Below are 18159 nucleotides of genomic sequence, written 5' to 3'. Positions count from 1 at the left end.
AGCAAATAATTGGAAGGAAGAAAATCCAGTTATCTCCAAATTCTTCATCAAAAAACTAGGTCACCTTTAGACCCAGATAATCTTACCTAAATGGTATCAAACTTACCTCTGCAAGTCATAAATTTGAATGGAAAGGGTGCGAATATCTCCAACCGCATCACCAGCAGCTAACCTTGTAGAACTTTGGTTCAAAGCAACCATTGGAAAGATGCGTACCATCTCCCTTAATGCTGCCATAGCACTCTGTAAGCAAGACTTACGCAGTACAGAATTTCCAGTATCCATAGTCTGTAAGATATAATTTGTCACCTGCACTGTACAGTATACATGTTAACCTAAAATAATTAGGATTTTAATTTTCACAAAAAACAAAAAAAAATTGATTTTTTAAATGATATTGGGAAATAAAGTTTCTGCTTAAATCGGAAAAATGCAAAAGGTGGAACTAAGCTGGCGAAATTCAAATAAAGTGGAGTTGTAATTGTCTCCTGCACTGAAAGATGATTCTCAACACCAAATTCTAGAGTATTATACAGAGATGTTAGGGATTAAACAGATGTGGTAAGAGTACTACCCCAAATATTAAGGTTACTAGTTACGTTGTTTGAGTATATGGCAAGAACAGATTATGTCAAGCTTCATATATTCTAATGTCTACAAATTTCTTCCAATAATTATTAGAATAATTAATTGTTTTAGTCAGTTACCTTTTTAGTTGTTCTATTAATAGTCATTTAGTTCGTCATTTAATTCTTTTAGTTTGTTTAATTAAGTTTAACTACTACTTCTTTTATTAGAAGACAGAGTTAGCTTTTTAGTTGTCTTACTTTGTAAGCTTTTTAGTTTCACTTAAACGGTTTGTTATTTTTATAGAACATCATCTTGTAAACCTCTATATATATGTTGTATATTTGTAAATATAATCATTCAACTATTTTTCATGGTATCAAAGCGGGTCGATAGGATTTTTTAGAATTCGGCAAATTTTTTTAAAATTTGTAGAACCCTTTCTAGAACTTTTTTCCAGAATTTTTTTAATCGCTTTTTTTGAAAAATCGTTGGTGGTTCATGGGCTTTTTCTTAAGATGTAATTGGAAGTTCTTTTTAGAGGCAGATTTTCATGGGTCAAATTTCGTGATTTTTTTGGGGGGTTTCTGCTGTGCGCGATCTGGGTTTAGTCTGCAATCGTGGGCTGTTTTTGGCACGTCTAGCTCCTTTTCCGTGGACCTGTGGGTTCCTGCTGCATGAGTTTTTGTTTTGTCAAGCAGTTCGTGGGCGGATTTTGGTCGTTTTATTACTGGGCAGATTTCATTTGAGTGCGAGGGTTTCGTGTATTATTTCGTCACGGCCTAGTTTTTTTTTGCCCGCTTTTTCCTATGACTCGCGACCTCGGAAAAATCGTGATGGCGTAAATTCCACGCAATATTTGTTTTTTTTGGGACTTTTTCTCCACGCGAAGGGTTCTGAGCTAAGTCACCGCGTTCAAATTCGAATTCGAGTTCGGTAACCATAAGATACGGATGAAATTCGGCAAAGGCAAAAAACTCAGAAAAAAAAATCGACATTAAATTCGCCTTATATAATTTTTTTTAAATGTAAATAATATATCTAATATTTTATCAAAATAGTTTAAGATTGCAAACTAGATTTGAAAGCATTTTATAAACAGATTAAAAATAAATTAAAACAATAATAAATAAAATATATTAAATATTAACTTTTTAATAAAAATTTAATATAAATTATAATTATAAAACAATAAATAAATCTATTCTATTTAATATTAATAACTAAAACTATATTAAAATAACATTAATCTTGGTCGAAAATAAAAGTAGCCGAGCTCTTCGAGAAGCACATAAATGCATGCTTGTCCCTCTTTGTCATGGCTAACAGCTAAACGGGGATGCGAGATAGGCTTAAAGGACATCGAGATAGGTATTAAGGGCCATTTATAGGGGAGCGAGAATGGGGATTTCATGAATCCCTTGCCAGTTTCGCATATCATAATCTTGAGAATAGAGGATTCAAAGTGTTTTTGGACAAATGTTCTATACGTCCAAGACTATACACACCCCAAGCTATAACATCAGCAATACGTAGTTCTTCCAAATATGCTCAATCTGAATGGTATTTGGATGAGCTCCTTCTCATTATTCAAACTAGGGCTCCAATTGTCCCCATGTTTTGGGAAATTCAGCCCTCTAACGTTCGAATGGAGGATGAGAATGGAGTTTACACAAGAGCTTTCCAAATGCATAAACAGGCTGGAAAATTCAATAGTCGAACGCTTGAGAATGTCTTTACGAAAAACAAAAAGCAAAAACCCCACGGCGGTAGTGCACTACGAGAGGGGAAAATCACAGTTGGGCAAGGGCATGGGAATAGAGGCCAAGGAGAAAGTCGCGGCTGGTCAAGAGCACAAGAAAAGCGGCGGCTGGGCTTCCTTATGAATTTTGACCGAATTTTTCCGAACTTCATTAAGTTTTTATACATTTGCCGAATTCCAAACCTGAAGCCAGAAATTGGCGAATGCAGTGACTTGGGTTCTAAGCACGATCGATGGATTTTTTTTTCGATTCTCTGCAAACCTGAATCGCGATTTATTCGCGATTTTTTTGTGGCAACAATTTCTCCTACGCCCACATTTTTTCTCTGTGTGACATTTCGGTTTCTATTTTTTTTTCCGTGGATTTTCTAGTCACACGGGTTTCTTTCTTCGTGCGACCTTTGCATCCCGCGTGACCTTCGCTTTTCGCGCAATCCGATTGTGCTCACTAAAAGGCGCAGAATCATGGCGGTGCATGCGAAGGATCTGTTATTCAAACACACAAATTGGGATTTCTCCTACGACTTGCAAATAGTGATGGGTTTGACAAATCCAATGACAGAAAAAATTATATTTATGGTTTTTATTATTTTTCTCCTTAAAAAAAATTCTGGGTTTTCTGATTTTTAGCCATAAAAAATCATGGGAGGGTTTTAATAATTTTTTCCACAATTTATTTTTGGGGTTTATAAATTTTTCCCTTGAAAAATTATTCAGGGTTTTCACGATTTTTTCCTCAAAAATTGTTTGCAGTTTCACAATTTTTTCGTCAAAAATTGTTTGCAGGGTTTTCACGATTTTTTCCTCAAAAATTGTTTGAGGGTTTTCACGATTTTTTCTTGAAAAATTGTTCGTAGGTTTTTACAATTTTTTCCTCAAAAATTGTTTGTTGGTTTTTTCAATTTTTTCCTCAAAAATCATTTGTAAATCGCGATGTTCACGTGGGAGTTTGGTTATCTGGGTTTTGTCGTTTATATCCACAAAAACAATGATTTGTAAACCTAGTTTTCAGGGTTTGATGGATTTTTCCACAAAAATCGTGGTTTGTTGCAGTTTGTTTTGGTTCGCACCTAGAGTTGTTGGGGTGAACATCTGCAACAGTGGTATCTTGCAGTTTGTTTTGGAGTTGCTCAAGCAAACAGTGCTCAGTACTCTTCTGCAAAAAAATTTGCGGTTTTTGCTAAAATCGTGTTTTTTGCTCATTGGAGGGTTTGTTGATTTTTCCTCAAAATCGTGGTTTTTAGCTCAATAATTCGCATGTGACAGTTCTATAATTCATGTGTGAAGGTACATCAGTCGGACGAAATCAGCTATTCTTGGTCATTAACACTTTGCAGATCCTGGGAGGGTCTCCGCAGCAGCAGAGTGTTCTTGCGTTTGTGAGCAAAAGACCTACAGTGTCTTCTATCGAGTACTTAGTTGATACCATAGAAGCAACAATCTGGAAAAAAACACGATTATACCCGATTAATCGTTGATTGGGTGTCTGGCCGATTAATTCCCCCTAAAAATTGCGTTTTAATCGATCAACGCGGTCAACGATTTTTTCAGGAATAATCGACAAAAAAACAAACATATTAGACACGATTAATCGGTAAAAATCGCCAACGTGGAATAATAACCCGCGAAAACCCTAAAAATCCCCACGAAAACCCTAAACATGCCGCGAAATGTTAGAAAATGTGATAATATTTATAAATACGCGGAAGGTTTTTGTAAATTAACAACGGAAGCCACTGCGGGGTCGCTTAATAGCTTGATCGGAAGAGAAGACGGAAGCCATTGCAGGGTCATGGAATAGCTCGACGGGAAGAGAAGAGGCACGGGAGCTCGACGAAAACGGGAAGAGGTCTTCCGCCATTGCCAGGTTTTTACACGAATTTTTTTATATTGAATGACATCCAAAGTTTTATGTGATTTTCTGTATTTTTTATGTGATTTGCCAGAAATATACAGAAATAAATATTAATAGATTATTAATTTTACTACATTAATTTTATGTATTACTATATTATTAATTTTCTGTATTAATAGATTATTAATTTTAGGTATTAATAGATTATTAATTTTTTTATGTGATTTTCTGTATTAATAGATTATTAATTTTCCTATATTAATTTTATGTATTTTATAGAAAATTAATACAAAAAATAGAGTATTTATATGCAGAAAAATAGATTATATTAAATAGAATTTTTTAATGTGATTTTCTGTATTAATAGAGTATTAATTTTCCTATATTAATTTTATGTATTTTATAGAAAATTAATTTTAAAAACTGAGTATTTTTCTGTATATTTCTTTATTTAATATAGTATTAATTTTTCTTTATATTTTTTTTGTATTAATTTTCTATATTAATGGCTGTATACAGAAGTAATTATATATTTTTTGTATTAGTATAGAATCATAGATTAATGCAGAAAATATATACTCTATTTTCTGTATAAATTTATACAGAAAATGTAGCCACTATAAAAAGTTTATACAGAAAATATAGCCACTGTAATTTATACAGTGGCTATATTTTCTGTATAAATTTTTACAGAAAATAAAGTATATATAGGAAATTTATACATAAAATATTTTTTTTAAATTTATGTATATGTTTTTTGTATATATATTTTTGCTCTATTTTCTATATAATAAAAATCATATTAAACTCCATTTTCTTTATTAATTTATACAGTTTAAATTGTACAGAAAATAGAGATATATTTTTTATAAAATTGGGTAGACTACCACAGAAACCCTACTGCTCAACCATATCTCTTAAGAATTTCCTTGTTTTGGTTTTTTGTGATAGAAAACAATTCATAAGTGAAGGAACAATTAGGATTCATAATACATTTGGCAGTTATTAGACTTAAGCCCCAATCCTTATTTCCTAATCATCAATCCTGACAAAGGATGGGGAATTACTTGTCATAGGGCATTTAGAAACCAGTCTACTTAACATGCTTATGAAATTGTGTCTTTATTATGACTTGTGACAATATGAAGTCTTAGCTTTGCCCAACTAATATTCTATTTGATCTTGATTTTGATATAACTTTGCATGGCATCCTCCTTCAATAGTCATTTTACTCTTCTTAACACTGCTCTTAACATTGTCACAGACATTGCTCTTACATCTACCTTACATATCATTGATTAAGTGTCGAAGGTCTAATATAGGTGCCCATATAACTGTGTGTGACTTCTACTATTAGTTCTTTGTCTTGATGTCGTAAATTTATGAATTAATGTCACAGTTGTTTGTGGTCATCTACTAGATTATGTATTGAGCAATGATTGAAGTATACCATTGGTGTAAGCTTGAAATTCAATTACAATTAGATTTCCAATTTCCCATGTCAATGTAATTAAAATGCAATTATTATACACAAGCCCAACCCTAGATCCCTCAAAAGTTTAAGACTGAGTGTAATGTTTTTACAGATCTAATTCTTGATCAGAATGCCGAATCAAAAAGACTTTGCGTGGACACATTGCACAATAGTTCCTGGTAGCATGATGGTCAAGTGCAATTGGTGTCTAGAAGAGATCAGTGGTGGAATTTATCATTTCAAATGGCATTTGTCCAAAGAACGAGGAAATAACACCGTGATATGCAAAGCATGCCCTGCAGATGTCTCGTATCAGGCAAAGCAATCTCTTGACGGGATTGCTGAGAGTAGGGCCAAAAAGGCAAGAATTGGGGTTGAACTAGGTTCTAGTTCTATAGATCCCAAGACGAAGCATTTGGGTGAGGAGGATGGCGAAGATGGGAGTTTCAGGGAATGTGGGTCAACTCCTAATTCTATAGCACGTGGACCAAACACAGGTGGAGGAAACATTAATACTTTCTTCCAACCTCGTACTACACCAGGATCACAAACCACTTTGGAGAGTACAGGATGGAGGAAAACTGTCACTGAACAAGCAAAGAAGGCAATTGGTAATTTTTGGTACTCCTCTCACATGGCATTCCATGCTTCGAGAAATCCATATTGGCAACCCATGGTGGATGCTATTGCAGCTGTAGGACCTGGGTTTCAAGCCCCATCTTATGAGTCATTGAGGGTTGGTATGTTGAATGATCCAGTAGACGATGTTCAAGATGTTGTTAAACAACATTGGTTACAGTGGGCTAGAACTGGTTGCAGTATCATGTCAGATGGTTGGACAGATAGAAGGAACCAAACTCTCATTAACTTCCTTGTCTCTTGTGAGATTGGCACTGTTTTTCTAAAATCTGTGGATGCATCTCATATGATGAAATCCACAAATGCATTGTTTGAGATGTATGATGTGGTAGTTATGGATGTAGAGCCACAAAATGTGGTTCAATTTATCACAGACAATGTTGTTGCTTGTGTTGCTACAGGGAGACTTCTGACAGATAAATACCCTTCTGTGTTTTTTACACCATTTGTAGCACATTGCCTTGATCTAACCCTAGAGGACATTGGAAAAATAGAATGGGTTAAGGCGGCCTTTCAGAAGGTTCACAAGGTTACCAAATTTGTTTATAATCACACGAGGGTTTTGGCTATAATGTGCTCTTTCACAGGAGGCAAGGAGCTAGTTCGACCAGTGGTGACAAGATTTGCAACATATTTCCTCGCATTACAAACATTATGTGAACAGAAAGGTAATTTGAGGCGAATGTTTGTTTCAGCTGAGTGGATGGAGTCTGGCTTCACAACTCAAGCAAATGGCATAGCAGTGGCAGAGTATATGTATTCTACCACCTTTTGGGAATCAATTGAGCAGATTGTAGAATTTTCAGAGCCTTTAGTAAAAGTCTTGAGACTAGTGGATGGGGAAAAACCCCCCATGGGATATGTGTATGAGGCCATGGATAGGGCCAAGGAGGTGATAAGGAGTAAGCTGGAAAATAACAGGGATAGGTATATGCCATTGTGGGACATAATTGATAGGAGATGGGATGGACAGATGCACACTCCTCTCTATGCTACAGGATACTTTCTCAATCCTTTGTTATTCTATAAGACTGACTTCTTGGAAATTGATGCTAAGATCAAATGAGGATTTTTCAAGTGCTTGGAAAAAATGTTTCCTGACTTGGAAAAATTTGATGCGGCTACAGTAGAGTTGGAAGTGTACAAGCATGCTAATGGTTTTCTCTCTTCTAGGGCTGCTATACAAAGCAGAAAGACTATTCAATCAGGTAGACTATAAACTTTTAAGAATCTCTTTATTTTGCCAACATGCTCATTAAGCTTGTTAAGATTATAAGATATTATTAGTCTTACAATATCATCTCCATCTGATGTGTTTTTCAGCTGCATGGTGGGCTTCTTTTGGAGATGAAATACCAAATTTAAGGTGGATGGCAGTGCGCATTTTGAGCCAACCGTGCAGCTCATCAGCTTGTGAGCGTAATTGGAGTGTTTTTGAACACATACATTCCAAAAAACGCAACCGCCTATCACAACAACGGATGAATGACTTGGTATTTGTTCATCACAACCTTCGCTTGAAGATAAGGAAAGCTCAAGGTGAGAATATTAAAATATAGTTGCAGTTTTTGAAATTCTATTCACTATTCACTATTCATTGTGTTTTTCACTTGTAAGGGAAACACTAATTTCTACATGGGCAAAATCAGGAACTATTGAGGATGGCTTGCCAATTGACCTCGATGAGATATATCCAGAGTGTGAGTTGATTGCTGTTGAAGATGTTGATGATGATGATGATGATGTTTATGATGATGATGATGTTGTTGTTGATCATCCACTTGAGACTGACAATTTTGATATCATGAGGCAAGCCAACTTTGCTCCTCAATGGATTGATTGAATTAGGACAGGCTCTCACCCCGGAGCTTCATCATCAGAGCCTCCTGCCCTCTAGCATGTCATTGCCTACATTTGATATTTTGGAATTTTGTACTTAGTTTACAAGTTGAGTTTGTTCAAAGTCACAAACTATATTGTAATTGACATTTTGCAATCTATCACCATCTAGATATTATTTATGGTGTAGTATATTTTGTGCAACGTAATCGGTGATATGAATATAAACAACGGAAATCCATTTCCTGCAATTCATGTGTTCAAGTGTCTATTTTATTTGCCTACAATATCTCTATGCTATGGAAATACCTTAATATATATAAAAAAAGTAGTTTTTTATTGTTTTTCTACAATTTTTTACGTTTTTTTGTAAATCCGATTTTTTCCCAATTTTTTGAAAAAATCATATAATTTTGATTTGCCGATTAATTCCCCAAATGATTTTTGCTTCCTTGGTTGATACAATGACCATTAAGGGAGGCTATTAGAATAATTAATTCTTTTAGTTAGTTACCTTTTTAGTTGTTCTATTAATGGTCATTTAGTTCGTCATTTAATTCTTTTAGTTTGTTTAATTAAGTTTAACTACAACTTCTTTTATTAGAAGACAGAGTTAGCTTTTTAGTTGTTTTACTTTGTAAGCTTTTTAGCTTTTTGGTTATTTTAGTTTCACATAAATGATTTGTTCTTTTTAGAGAACATCATCTTGTAAACCTCTATATATACGTTGTATATTCGTAAATATAATCATTCAATTACTTTTCAATAATTACAAACCTATAAATTTTAGCTCGGTAACATATGTTTTCCACAATTAATTTGTCACTGTAATATATACCAAAATGTATTAAATCTACCTCTACATGGTACAGAAACAATAGCATTCACTAGATCAATATAAAAATTCTAAATCAGCAATTTTATCCTTGGAGGAAACATGTATCTTCTTTTTAACAAGTTCAAAAAATATAAAGTTATACTGCTATCATTATATGCGGTACACAAATTTAGAAGATATTGTCATATAAAAACACTCAAGGACTGATCTAGACAACTAAGGAGAGACAGATAGATATACAGATGATGAATAAAACAGCATACAAACTGGAGAAGATCAGACAGATTGGAAATGAGAATGCAATAAGATTCAAAATTCAGTGAAGAAAGGTGGAGCCTTGGAAAGGACTCTAATAAAGTGCAATAACAATAACGAATGGAAGGGCATACATGTACCCCTGCTTCTACCTCTTGACATAGACTTCAAAAATGAATATTGTGAACCATAGTAACTAAATATCCTTCAATCGAATTATCTGCCAGTTTTGATAGAAAAATATCCTACCATCTGTTGAGACATGGACCAGCTAGGACTCGAACCTAGGACCTTCCATACGCTGCTGGAGTGCTCTACCACTGAGCTATTGCCCCCTCTTGGACCAGTCCATCGTCGGTCCAGGTGTGGCTTATTTCCAACACCAACACCCCCCCTTAAGCCACACCTCCCATGTGCTTGGGGCTCCTAGCCTGGACCTGGCTCCAATACCATGTTGAGACATGGACCAGCTAAGACTCGAACCTAGGACCTTCCATATGCTGCTGGAGTACTCTACCACTGAGCTACTGGCCCCTCTTGGACCAGTCCATCATCAGTTCGGGTGTGGCTTATTTCCAACACCAACACCATCTACTTATGAATATGACCAAAATTAATCAAACATCCTACCAGTTCCATCTTTGAGACCCAGCAACTGCATCACAAGACTTGGAAAACCCATAAGTGCAAGTCAATTTTTTTCTTATTACGGTAGCAAGAGAAGAAACTAGTATAACTATCCTAGCATTTATATTCGAGAGCCTGCATGTGTTCTAACATGGATCACCAGATAACTTAGCCACAACATAAGCCATTCCACGATAATCCTGTACAAGAGGAATGCTACTGCATAGAGGTTTTTTTCTGCTGTGCCAACTTTTTTGTTAGTGATGGATATCGTAGGGATATACCTCGTCACAATCCAAAGAGATTTGATAAATTCTCCTGTAATGATTTGTGTGCTAGCATGTACGTATATTAGCAACTCTTATTGTATCAACCCTAAATAGAGACATTTTGCACTCCTACTTAACCAAAAATTCATCAGCATGTTTATCACACTAGACATGAATTAAGCATCAACATCACAAGAACAGAATGATGTCAAGGAGTTAAAAAGCATCATCCAGAATGATGCACATTGATATGTTTCATGCACTTAACAATTCAGTTTATCAAGTTCTAGAAGACCTTTATCTTAGTAGTTTGTGGGAAATTTTAGAAGTATTTCCAAACAGTTCTGTTTCAATCTCTCTTTTAAAGAAATGATTATTGGTTATATAGTCTGTCATTAAATTTGATGACATCAAAGCATGGTATTGAGACTCTGAGAGTCTGTCCAAAGGTTGCAGAGTTCTGAATTGAGTCAGTGACGGTGCATTTCACTGCCTTGACTCAACTGATAAGTATCTAAAAAAATAACCCTATTACTGATAGACTCTATCTCATGTTTTATTAACTATATTACTGATAGCATATGTATGGGAGACTTTAAAAGAATCATTAGTGGTCTGGGACATAAAACTATATTGTATTGCAAATTGAATAATTTGAAAGAAAACAGGGGAGCAAAAATAAAACAGAGGAGCCACAGAACAGGGCAAAATACAAGAAAGACAAATTATCAATCCATATTTTTCATTCATCAAAATGATTACAAAATCCTTTTTAATCAGGTCTTTAGAAGTTTCTGGAATACACCGAAAGGGGTATGCATGAAGAAGTATACAAGAAGGATCTAGAATAGCAATATAAAATTATATTTCATACTGTCCACAAAATGTGTGAGACGCTGATGTGACAGGGAAATGAGAAAGAAGTCCATTTGAATCTAATGAAGATTTGCTTTGATCTTTGTCTTTAATGCAGAGGGATTTCCTTCAGTGTACGGATGATATGGAGGACACAATACAGACAGGGTAGTTGGGATTACTTCCAACACTCCCCCTTAATCACAACTACTAATATCCTATCCATTCTTTTGTTCTTTCCAGCTTTCTTCAACTACCTTCCCTTTTTGTTTGTGATCTCTTCTTTGGTTTTCTTGCTAACTTGCTCTTGCTACAGCTGCTACAATTTTTAGCATTCACAATGTCTTCTCTTTAACTGATATCCTCCTCTGATTTTCTGATTTCTTTTATCAACTTCTCTTTCTTTCTTGAGCTCCAATTTGCTTCAACTGCTGTTGTAGTCTCTCAATCTCTTTGGTTTGAAGTCTTCAAAACATCATACAATCAGTAGTTGCCTTGCTAGACAATGATTTCTTTTGGCTGAAAACATTTTTAATTCCTTTTGGACATTCAAAGTTTTCATTACTTCTATTGTTCTTCACATATGAACATTTGTACAATCTTTTGAACATGCCTGTGAGCTTTTGCCAACTAGGTCCATAGGTCCATCCACAATCCATTTTTATACAACCTGGTATTGATTCTTTCTTCCAACACATTTTTTCAGAATGATTTCTCAGACCACAAATTTTACATGGATGTAAGTCCCAACACATTTCTTTTGTGTGTCCTTCTCTATTGCAATGAGAACACCTAATACAATGCCTTTTATGGGCTGTTTTGCTTGAACTAGTAGCATCATTATCTTTTCCTGTGACATATCCAAGACCTTCATACTTTGGCCTCATTATAGGCTCAATAGGCTCTCTAATTCTTTGTTCTTGTTTGTAAAGTTATTTCAATTTTAATTAAAGAACAAGTTATGAACTATGAATGCTATATATGGATATGAGGAATTATGTCAATGTCGAATAATTCTGATTTTTATCTGCAGGTCTGAAGGAGAGAGATCATTTAATATTTTCTCTGTCTTCTCCAAATGAATTCAATTAGCATATATATTATTTAGGCAACCGGTCAATTGGTGTATTGACCGGTCATGCCTTTTAGGCATGACCGATCAATGCACCCATTGATCGGTGCCTTTACAATTATACCATTAACACAATGCTGATTATCGGTTCAAAAACCCCAATAGCATATTGTAATATCATAATATAATGACTGATCAATTTAATGAATCGGTTCATATAAACACCGATGATTCAAAGTGCACGATGAATATAATCCAACCGGTGCATTTGTTAACCAATGTTAATGCCAAATGAAGCGGTCTATTCATTAAACCCGATAACAAATATGCTCGATATAATTAAGCCCGATAACAGATGTGAATCGGTGCCAATGTTTATGCATCCGATAGCAAGTATGTATCGGCGAATTTAACCCAATAACTTATAGCATTTAATATGCTATTGGGTTAATACCCCGATAGCATATTAATGCCAATTAACAATTGACATTAATATGCTATCGGGTTGTTAACCCGATAGCATAATGATAAGCAATGTTTGTACAATCCGATAATCATATGCAATATAAATCGGACATGAAGCATGTAGATAAATAACAGAACAAGGAAGGTTAGGAAGATCTTATCTTGCATAAGCTACCATCCATTAACACTGCCTCTTAGCTTTGGAAGATAAGGCAACCTGCATCACATTTCCTTTTCATAACTAAGATAATGTCAGTCAGCAAAAATCATTTATACATGAGAAGTACCATCAAGACATATGATACGAAATAGAAGAACATCACTTGAGCATGTGACATAAAGTATTATTTTAACATGTGATAAAAGTAAGAGAATCATCACCTGACCATGTGAGAAATCACCAAAACATGTGATCTGTAAGATTCATCAAGATATCACCTAACACATGATATCAGTATTGCCTAACACGCAATACTTAAGGATAAGTCTATGAGAAAGGTTAGTTTCTCATCATATCCAAGTTGTGATAAGTTCAATAACATTTATAAATGTTTATCACAACATAGTCATGGCACATCCATGACTTACCAGAGATCCAACATGATCAATGGTTGAGATATCACCTACACGTGATATCAGTATTGCCTAACACGCAATACAAGGATAACCATATGAGAAGTGCTTAAGTTCTCATGATATCCATGTTGTGATAATGCAATAACATTTGTACAAATGTTGTATCACAACATAGTCATGGCACATCCATGACTTACCAGTGATCCAACATGATTACTGGTTTGACTATCATAAGATCGTCACCTTATGATGTCTACATACAAGTGTTCAGTATCTGAGAGATCGTCACCTCTTAGGTATGAACACAGGTGGCAAGAAGCCAAGAGGTAGTCCAAAAAGAAGTTTACACCTTAAACATCTTAAATATATGTAAGTATAGATTACAAAGCAGATTACCTTTCTATCATACCTAAAACCTTTCTGAAGTGATCAACCTTCACTCTGGGAAGTGGTTTGGTCAGAATATCTGCAGTCTGATCTCCTGTACACACATATTCTAACTTTATCACATTCCTGTCAACCATATCTCGTACATAGTGATATGGAATCTCAATATGTTTGGACCTGTCATGAAATACTGGATTTACAGAGAGTTTTATACAGCTTTGATTATCACACTGAATGACTGTAGGTTTCATAGGTTCTCCAAATAATCCCACGAGCAATTTCCTTAGCCATACTGCTTCTCGGGCAGCCATTGAAGCTGCAATATATTCAGCCTTTGTGGAACTCTAAGCTACTGAAGATTGTTTTCTGCTGATCCAGGATATCATGGCTGACCCTAAACTGAAGCAGCACCCTGAAGTGCTCTTTCTGTCAGTCACACTGCCAGCCCAATCTAAATCTGTAAATCCATGTAGATCTATGTCAACCTTCTCATATTTAAGACCAAGCTTTAGGGTACCCTGTAGATATCTCATTATATGCTTTACTGCAACCAGGTGTATCTCCTTAGGTTCACACATGAACTGACTTAAGGCATTAACAGCATAGCAGATATCTGGCCTTGTATTTACTAGATACATCAGGGACCCAATCATCTGCCTGTATTGACTGGGGTCAGTAGGTCTTGATTCTGCTGCTGCTTCTTTAAGTTTATGGAAGTTGGTTTCCATAGGAGAGGTCATGGGTCTGCAGTTTAGCATTCCAAATCTTGTCAATATGTCCAAGGTGTACTTCCCTTGGTTCAGTACAATATTATCAGAATTCTGCCATACTTCCAATCCTAGGAAGTAATGAAGAAGCCCCAAGTCTTTCATATCAAATTCTGTGGATCGATCTTTCTTGCATTGATCTATTAGGTGATCATCTCTTGTAATTAATAAGTCATTAACATATAAAATTAATATTAACATATCACCTTTATTTCTTTTGAGGTAGAGATTAGGATCTGCATCATTCTTAGAGAAACCCAGCTTTGAGAGATAGGTGTCAATTCTTTCATACCAAACTCTGGGAGCCTGTTTGAGCCCATAAAGAGCTTTCTTGAGTCTACACACATAAGACTTTGCATCATGAATTTCAAACCCTTCAGGTTGCTCTAAGTAGACTTCTTCCACGATCTCGCCATTTAGGAATGTTGTCTTAACATCCATCTGATGTACCTTCCACCCCTTTGCTACTGCAATGGCTAGGACAGCTCTTACTGATGTGTACCTGGCAACAGGTGCAAATGTTTCTTCGTAATCTATTCCTTCCTTCTGTGAGAACCCTCTAGCTACAAATTTGGCCTTGTGTTTTTCAATACTGCCATCTACAACATGCTTGATTATAAACAGCCATTTAGAAGACACGACAGACTTCTTGATTGGCCTAGGAACAATCTCCCAAACATCATTCTTCATAATGGACTGATATTCTTCAGTCATGGCATCTATCCATACTTGATGTTTGAGTGCATTTGAAACATTGTTAGGTTCAGCTTTAGAGAGATCATTCATAAGTGCAACATAGTTGATGAATTTATTAGGCCTCTTGTTTTCCCTGAAGGTTCCTGAAGGAGCAACGAACTTCTGAGCTTCTGCTATAGTTTTGGTGGCCCATAGTGGTCTTTTCTTGCGATTATCTATAGGTGGGTCTTGTGTTTCACTTATAGTTTGCTCAAGATACTCCCTCTGAAGCTCAGGAGTAGGTTCTTCTTCTAGGTTAGGAGTAGGATTATGAATTTCAGGTTCTATTGTATTTTGGGCCATTTTGAAGGCTAAATCTTCTTCGAAGATTACATCCCTACTGAGTTCAATATTTCTCTGCCCTTGTACATAGATTCTGTAGGCTTTAGAAGTTTCACTGTATCCTACAAGTATTCCCCTTTTTCCAGAGGGTTCTAGTTTTAGTCTTTTCTCTTTAGGTACATGAATATAGACCGGACACCCAAATATCCTAAGATAGCTGATATCTGGTTTTGTCTTGATAAAGACTTCCTCAGGAGTTTTATCTTCAAGGTGTGAATGAGGACATCTATTTTGTATGTACACAGCAGTGTTAGTTGCTTTTGCCCAAAGGTTCAAGTTTAGATTTTGATCTAGTATCATGGCTTTGGCAGCTTCTACTATGGTCCTATTTTTCCTTTCAGCTACTCCATTTTGTTGTGGATTATAAGGTATTGTCAACTCCCTCTTAATCCCAGAATTTTTACAAAAGTCTTTAAATAGTCCTGATGTGTATTCCCCCCCATTGTCAGTTCTTAAGGTTTTAATTTTGTTTTCAGAGAGATTTTCTGTTAATGTTTTAAACTCTTTAAACCTACTTAGGATCTCTTCTGATTCTTTACATTTCGGAAAGTAGATCCACGTCTTCCTAGAGTAGTCATGAACAGAAATTACATAGTACAAAAATCCCCCTAGCGAGGGTACGGACATAGGTCCACATACATCAGAATGAATTAACTCCAAAACTATGCTAGTTTTCCTAGTACTATTCTGAAATGCATTTTTGGTATTTTTACCTAAGGCACACCCTTTGCATGCCTCTGAATGATATTGCTTCAACTTAGGTAGACCTGTGACAAGGTTTCCCATGGTTGACAAAGCTCTATAATTCAGATGGCCTAATCTCCTGTGCCATACTTCATTTGCATTAGTTGCTTCATGGATCAATGCTAGATTGGGCTTTGTACATAGCTCATACAAATAGCCTTGTCTTCGACCAATGACCTTAGCGTCTTTGATGGAGGATCTCTTTGGCCAAGCCAACACCTTGTTTTCCATGAAGGTCACTCTATATCCTTGATCTTCTAGTGCTGATATGGAGATTAGATTTCTTTTGATGCCTGGAACATATAGTACTTCTTCAAGTCGTAGTGACATGCCTGTCTTCAGTTTGATGGTGCAGGTTCCAATTCCTCTGACTGGATGTGAAGAATCGTCTCCGATGGTTACTTCCTCATCATCTTTCTCTATCATGGAGTCTAGTATTTCTCTAAAGCCGGTGATGTGTCTAGATGAACCACTGTCGATCACCCATGAGTTAGATTTGTTTGAAGCATGGCTTGTAAGTGTTGAGTAGAGGACATAGTTCTCGGAGTCATTTTCTCTTCTAGATTTCCTCACTTTTGCAAATGTGGCTTGCTTCCCTTTCTCCAGACAGTTTGCAACATAGTGTCCGAATTTGTCACACCTATAACATTGAACATGTGATAGGTCTTTCTTAGAAGTGTTCTTGCCTTGTTTAGTTTTTCTTTTCCTAAATTGCTTCTTTTTGTGCTTCTTATTGATGTTTGTATTTAGGACTTGCAAGTCTTCATCTATATTCTTCTATTTTATTCCTACCTTGTTCAATCGGGATTCTTCTTGTAGATAGTCATCTCTTAGTCTTTCAAACTTAGGATATTTGGACCTAGCACTGATGCCTTGGACGAATGTGTTCCATCCACTAGGCAATCCATCTAGAGCAATGAGTGTTAACTCTTTGCTTTGGATGTCGTATCCAAGGGAAGCTAGGTCATCTCTTAGGCTTGATATCCTCATGAAGTAGGAGTTAATTGTCTCCCCTTTGTTCATACTGATATGGTTGATCTCTTGTTTTAATGCCAGAGTACGACTTGCATTTGATATCTCAAATGTCCTTTCAAGTGCCTTGAACATTTTATAAGCTGTCTCCTGCTTTCTAATGATGGGCATTATATTATTTCTTACCCCATCCACTATTATTTTAATAGCCTTATCATTTCCCTCGATCCATGTGGATTTCTCGGTTTCATCTTCTGGTTGTGCACTTTCAGTTTGGACATATGAATTAACTTTGTTTTCTCTTAAAATCATTTTGATTCTAAACTTCCAAGCTGAAAAATCTTCGCTACCTCCGAGTCTATCTTCGAATCTGATAGCGTTGGCCATTATGGAAATGTGATGTAGTTTGTAACTTAGTCCTTGAATTTTATCAAAATTGAATAGCCTTAGGTTCGATTACCTTGGCTCTGATACCATGTAAAGTTATTTCAATTTTAATTAAAGAACAAGTTATGAACTATGAATGCTATATATGGATATGAAGAATTATGTCAATGTCGAATAATTCTGCTTTTTATCTACAGGTCTGAAGGAGAGAGATCATTTAATATTTTCTATGTCTTCTCCAAATGAATTCAATTGGCATATATATTATTTAGGCAACCGGTCAATTGGTGTATTGACCGGTCATGCCTTTTAGGCATGACCGATCAATGCACCCATTGATCGGTGCCTTTACAATTATACCATTAACACAATGCTGATTATCGGTTCAAAAACCCCAATAGCATATTGTAATATCATAATATAATGACTGATCAATTTAATGAATCAGTTCATATAAACACCGATGATTCAAAGTGCACGATGAATATAATCCAACCAGTGCATTTGTTAACCAATGTTAATGCCAAATGAAGCGGTCTATTCATTAAACCCGATAACAAATATGCTCGATATAATTAAGCCCGATAATAGATGTGAATCGGTGCCAATGTTTATGCATCCGATAGCAAGTATGTATCGGCGAATTTAACCCGATAACTTATAGCATTTAATATGCTATTGGGTTAATACCCCGATAGCATATTAATGCCAATTAACAATTGACATTAATAT

At 35.6% G+C, this 18159-nt stretch overlaps 1 protein-coding gene across 4 annotated transcripts in view; it reads right to left on the bottom strand.

Moving 5' to 3' along the window:
- Window positions 1-18159, bottom strand: part of LOC131036328 (uncharacterized) — a 188490-nt gene that overhangs the window by 65837 nt on the left and 104494 nt on the right. For 2 of the 4 annotated variants that reach the window (XM_057968181.2, XM_057968180.2), the window contains exon 6: window positions 107-309. In XM_057968181.2, the coding sequence (XP_057824164.2) occupies window positions 107-309 (203 nt within the window). Of the gene's footprint in view, window positions 1-106; window positions 315-18159 lie in introns of those variants that run through there. The other 2 variants (XM_057968183.2, XM_059209409.1) reach the window with 2 other exon arrangements.

Source organism: Cryptomeria japonica, chromosome 7 (genome assembly GCF_030272615.1).
Source record: "Cryptomeria japonica chromosome 7, Sugi_1.0, whole genome shotgun sequence".
NCBI classification, from domain to species: Eukaryota; Viridiplantae; Streptophyta; class Pinopsida; order Cupressales; family Cupressaceae; genus Cryptomeria; species Cryptomeria japonica.
The sequence above is the reverse complement of the archived record's forward strand: the minus strand, read 5'-3'. Positions and strand labels throughout refer to the sequence as shown.